Source organism: Oncorhynchus mykiss, chromosome 21 (genome assembly GCF_013265735.2).
Source record: "Oncorhynchus mykiss isolate Arlee chromosome 21, USDA_OmykA_1.1, whole genome shotgun sequence".
NCBI lineage: Eukaryota > Metazoa > Chordata > Actinopteri > Salmoniformes > Salmonidae > Oncorhynchus > Oncorhynchus mykiss.
Genome location: NC_048585.1, coordinates 54,982,273 through 54,988,094, shown reverse-complemented (window position 1 = coordinate 54,988,094; position 5,822 = coordinate 54,982,273). Strand labels below are relative to the sequence as shown.

General features: G+C 43.7%; 1 protein-coding gene across 1 annotated transcript; it reads right to left on the bottom strand.

Moving 5' to 3' along the window:
• Window positions 1-1,099: 1,099 nt before the first annotated feature.
• On the bottom strand, window positions 1,100-5,303 carry LOC110500741 (pepsin A). Its single transcript, XM_021578265.2, has 9 exons — window positions 5,172-5,303; window positions 4,891-5,032; window positions 3,912-4,029; window positions 3,424-3,542; window positions 2,898-3,094; window positions 2,660-2,776; window positions 2,245-2,389; window positions 1,814-1,912; window positions 1,100-1,576 (listed from the first exon to the last, which is right to left on the bottom strand). The coding sequence occupies exons 1-9, from the start codon at window positions 5,228-5,230 to the stop codon at window positions 1,439-1,441; spliced, it is 1,134 nt and encodes a 377-aa protein (XP_021433940.1). The 5' UTR covers window positions 5,231-5,303; the 3' UTR covers window positions 1,100-1,438.
• Between the last annotated feature and the right edge of the window lie 519 nt (window positions 5,304-5,822).

Genomic DNA, 5,822 nt, shown 5'->3' with positions numbered 1-5,822 from the left:
TTGGATAGTTTATCAATACACCCAGTTACTAAAAAGATACAGGCATTCTTCCTAACTCAGTTGCGGGAGTGGAAGGAAGGCCACTGGTGACTTTAAAACAGTTACTGAGTTTAATGGCTGTGACAGGAGAGAACTGAGGATGGATCAACAACACTGCAGCACTCCACCAATCAATAATTTATGGTAGAGTGGCCAGACGGAAGACACTCCTCAGTAAAAGGCACATGACAGCCCTCTTTGAGTTTGCCAAAAGGCATCTAAAGGACTCTCAGACCATGAGAAACAATATTCTCTGGTCTGATGAAACCAAGAATGAACTCTTTGGCCTGAATGCCAAGCCTGTCTGGAGGAAGCGTGGCTCCATCCACACGGTGAAGCATGGTGGTGGCAGCATCATGCTGTGGGGATGTTTTTTAGCGGCAGGAACTGGGAAACTAGTCAGTATCCTATAAGAGATGGCTATCTATTACTCTGGGCCACCCCTCATAGCCTGGTTCCTCTCTAAGTTTCTTCCTAGGTTTTGGACTTTCTAGGGAGTTTTTCCTAGACACCGTGCTTCTACACCTGCATTGCTTGCTGTTTGGGGTTTTAGGCTGGGTTTCTGTACAACACTTTGAGATATCAGTTGATCTAAGAAGGGCTGTATAAATACATTTGATTTGATTTGATGTTGGCCTGTCTGCCCCCACCATGTTCAGGTCTATGACTCTGGGCCTACCTGCCTCCACCATGATATGACTCTGGGCCTACCTGCCTCCAGCATGTTCAGGTCTATGACTCTGGGCCTACCTGCCTACCTGCCTCCAGCATGGTCTATGACTCTATGACTATGTCTATGACTCTAGGCCTACCTGCCTGCACCATGTTCAGGTCTATGACTCTGGGCCTACCTGCCTCCAGCATGTTCAGGTCTATGACTCTGGGCCTACCTGCCTACCTGCCTCCACCATGTTCAGTATGACTCTCGGCCTACCTGCCTGCACCATAATCAGGTCAATATTCTATAGTATTCTATTCTGTTCCTATCTTTTTTCTTACATTAAGAGGTTCCACAAGAGGATAGTTTCACTTCAGGGAGAAAGAGCTGTTGACAACCAAACACAGTTTATTTGCAAGGCAACATTTTTATTTTATTCATTGGCAGCTGTGTACGTTGACAAAATTTCCCCAACCAAGTGATATAATCACCTATATAACATAACTGGAAGATTTATTCCTAGATTCAATGGAAGATCTGTGCTATAGCACAATTTAAATTTAAAGGCAATGTTCCCGCTGTTTGCAGAGACTGCATTCACCGTAAATGCTGCGTCTGTCGGCTCAATCAGAAATTACTTTAACATTTCAATCCCACTGTACTTTCACGATACAGATGAAATCTAGCCATTAAGAATCTTTTAGGATCTCTGTAGATCTAGTGGATCTCTCGGTGGATATCTTACGCGGCCTGGGCCAGACCGACATAGTTGTTCTGCCTGTCAAAGATGGCGTAGTACTGCCTGATGAAGACATCTCCAAGGATCCAGAGCTGCTGAGTTCCACCGTTACCAAAACCAGTCATGCAGCCGTTGGAGTTCTACAGAGAGAGAGAGAAATAGAGAGATAGAGAGAGAGAAAGACAGAGATAGAGAGAGAGAGAAAGACAGATGGAGAGAGAGAGAAAGTCAGGCATATGTGGCCCTTTGCTCCTAGGATCTAAAAGAAAGGTAAAGTCTCAGATGTACAGGTGCTCTGAAGAAGGAGCTTGCATCAGCATTAAAGATCAGATAGGTCAGATAAGTTGTATGTAACAACATGTGTTTCAGTAGACTACCTGGGAGGTGTAGGCGGAGGCAGAGATGGTGAAGGCGTTTCCGTTGAGGGTGAAGGTCACCTCGGGCATGTTGGGGATGTTGTTGCAGTTCACGGAGGCCTAGGAGAGGAACAATAACATCATGGCATAGATTATTCTGTGGTTAATCAGAGGGGAAAAAACAACAACAAGAGAAAAGGTTTATACCCTTTTCACACTACAATGCCGTCCCAACCACAATATGCTGTTTCAGACATTTGCTCTTCCCACTTATTATTTTTAGCACGGTCTTTCCAACAACTAACACGGCCGGGCAGCTTGGTTTGGCTCGGCTTGGTTCTGCTCAGTAGTGTGAAAAGCCTTATAGTTGGACATCTCTGTACCTGTGTGTGTGTGTGTGTGTGTGTGTGTGTGTGTGCGTGTGTGTGTGTGTGTGTGTGTGTGTGACTCACGTCTCCATACTGGTCAGTGGTGGCTCCGACCCAGCTGTTCATGTTGCTGATGTCAGTGGTTGGCCCAACGATCAGGGAGGTGCCGGTATCTATGATAGCCTGACACCCACCACTGCAAGCCACTGTGTTACCGTTGATGGTAACGCTGGAAAGACAAATACTAGTTGAGTTTAACTGTTCTTCCTCTCTTTGGTTGTATGCATATTTATTGCTGTTGGGTTTTCGTCGTTAGCAAATAAACTTCAACTTGCTAAGTGCACAGCAAGATTAAGTCATAGGTTCCAGACTTGAAGTAATTATGTTCATTTGATGTACTGCTCCAATGAATTGTGGGTGATTGCATGAAAGGATGATACATGAATATTGGTATGGATATGGACCAGGATATAGGCTCTGTGTGGACTAATGTACCTACCTGTCCATGTTGATCTGCCAGTAGGTCTCAGAGGACAGGGGGATCCAGGTGATCTGTCCAGTGTAGTAGTTAGACTCAATGTTTCCGAAAGACACCACACTACCCTCTGCTGAGTTTCTATTGGAGGAGGAGAAAGGTCAACAAGGTTGTTCTTACATTCTTATATATTAATATCACAACTAAGAGAAAAGGCCACCTCCCATCCAGGTATATTTGTACAGTGCAGTTACTATGTTACCCGCTCAGGTAGACAGAGAAGAGGTTCTGGGAAACGAGGCCCTGACTCATCATGTTGTCAAAGACTGGTGTGGCCCCAGAGGCCGCCAGGTTGGGGAAAGCCAGGCCCAGGATACCGTCGGCAACCATGTTGGCCATGAAGGGAGCCTCGGTCTGACTGGCACCAAAGATCTGCTGAGTCACAGAGATACCTCCCACCTGGAAAAACAGAACAGCAGGCATCAGTCACAGGGCACCATAGAAATAGAACTACTTGAACAGGTTTTCCCATTCAATTGATTGGTGATGTGTGGACCGGCGGCCATATTGAGTGTACCTAAAACAGTAATTATAAATCTTTGCTGACTCTACTGGAGTCAGTTACTAATATACCTGTGTATTTTTTTTTAGCATGTGATGTTATAAAATGGGACTGCTAGGGGATGGAAGGTGCTGAGTGGAAGATTATTTGGGGGTTGTATTGTATGTAATGTACAGTATGTAATTGTATGTATTATAATAATGTGTCGCTAGCTACATTTCCATACCGAAACAGTGTCGTATGCCAGCTGCCCAGTCATGCTGCCAGTTCCGTACTGAATAGAAACGGGCTTGTTGGCCCACGTGAAGGTGCTGGACTGAGAAGGGTTGAACTCGGCATGGTTCTCTATTCAAAACATGAGCGTGTTCATTAAGTACATACCGTGCCATTGCAAAAATGTAACATTCATTTATTCATTGGTATTGAGCTACTCTCTACAATCCACGCTCTAAATGAGACAATATGAAAATACATTCATCCTATTCTATGTTTTTATTGTGTTGAGAGTTTCCCGTTATGCTGTAAACCTTAAGGTGCTCACCTCATCCTCTCATCTCAACCCACAACAAAGTCTCTCATTCTCTGACTAGGTACTCAATATGAAACTGCTTTTTTTTTTTGCAACTCTGTCACAAGAGACTACTCAGAAACAATTGGAAATATAGCTATTCTCCAATTCCACCAGTATCCTTCATACCCCTACGGTATACTCACGGCAGGCCTGGCTGGAGCAGTAGACCGAGGGAACCCACAGGTTGGAGGAGCCGGTGTCAAAGATGACGTTGAAGGACTGGGGAGGGGTTCCGATGGAAATCACGCCGTAGTAGGACAACTGCAAGGAGGCGGGGAAACAGACATGGGGGGCGGCAGGGTAGCCTAGTGGTTAGAGTGTTGGACTAGTAACCGAAAGGTTGCAAGTTCAAATCCCTGAGCTGACAAGGTACAAAATCTGTCGTTCTGCCCCTGAACAGGCAGTTAACCCACTGTTCCTAGGCCGTCATTGAAAATAAGAATTTGTTCTTAACTGACTTGCCTAGTTGAATAATAATAAATAAAAATGTACTGGATGTCAGGGTCACACAGGTGAACAGTACTATGAGGAAACAGGCATTTGTCTAACTATGTAGCTAGTTACATGTCAAGAAGCATGGCTATATGCTCTAAGCTCGTAATTCATTTGATCAGGCCAGTGTACATTTAATTTAAGCAAGACATGAACACAAACAGTAGAGCCAATGGGTTCAAACTATGCAGTCACAATATCCAACATGTAATGACATTTTTGAAACAATAATCATATAGCCAATAGACTAGCCTGGTCCCAGGTCTGTTTGCGTTGTGTGCATTAGGAAAGTATTCAGACCCGTTAACTTTTTCCACATTTTGTTAAGTTAGTCTTATTCTAAAATGGATCAAATTGTTTTTTTGTCCCTCGTCAATCTACACACAATACCCCATAATGACATCACAATACCCCATAATGACATCACAATACCCCATAATGATAAAAAATATATAATCCATTTAAGAATAAGGTTGTAACAAAATGTAGAAGAAGTCAAGGGGTCTGAATACTTTCCGAATGCACTGTAGACAACTCCCATGTTCATTGGCAATATAGAAAAAAACAGATCTGGGATCAGTCACCAGGCTAATGCAGTATATCACCATACTGCTTCTGTCTGTGTCTTACATCAGCATCGTTGGTCATAGCCTCATCACCGGTCTGGTAGAACTTGGCCATAGGGTTGTAGGGGAACTTCAGCCTGGTCTCCTCCCATATACCCTTCTCCATTAGGGTCTCTCTGGCAGTCTTCCCCTTGATCAGAGAGATTCTGAAAACACACAATCGCAATCACCATTATTCGCCAATTACATGTACCAGGAATTTGACCTGGTGAAATGGTGCTGACAACAATAAGCAGAATATGAAGGAAAAAAAGACAGAAAAATGAAGAAAAGACCATGACTGACTTGGTATTACACTCGGAGAGGGCCACTAGGGCACACAGGAGGACAGCCCACTTCATCATGGTTGCTTCTGGTTCTTCTTGGACACAGTGAGTGAAGTTAGAGTAGGAGAACCCAGGCCTTATATACAGTCACCCTGGACCCAATCCACAGCCAATCGACCATGTCATGCCCTCCTTCAGCATACAATGTCAAGCAATCTGTGTGTCCCAAAATGGCATGCTATCCCCAATATAGTGCACTACTTTTGAATAAGGCCCATATGCCTCTTGTCAAAAGTAGTGCACTGTATAGGGGATAAAGTGCCATTTGAAACACAGACGATAACACAACTTCAGATAAGAAAAGTGCGATGTGGTTAGAAATACAAAATGCCCATGAAGCAAAAGTAGATATACTTTGGAACAGTGTTAATTGAACAGTCTGTCATTATCTAATCTTTGGAAACAAAATCTAGCTGGATGCTAGTCTGTGCCACTGTGGCGTCAGTTCAGATAAACCCAGGGTATGGCAAAGTGGGGTAAGGACACAGTTTTGGGAAGTTGAAGCTCATGTACTGCATTTCTACACAATTTAAAAACTCTAAAATACTATTTGGAGAACAGCAACAAACAATTACTAATAAAAATGAATGACCAATATCAGGTTTAAAGG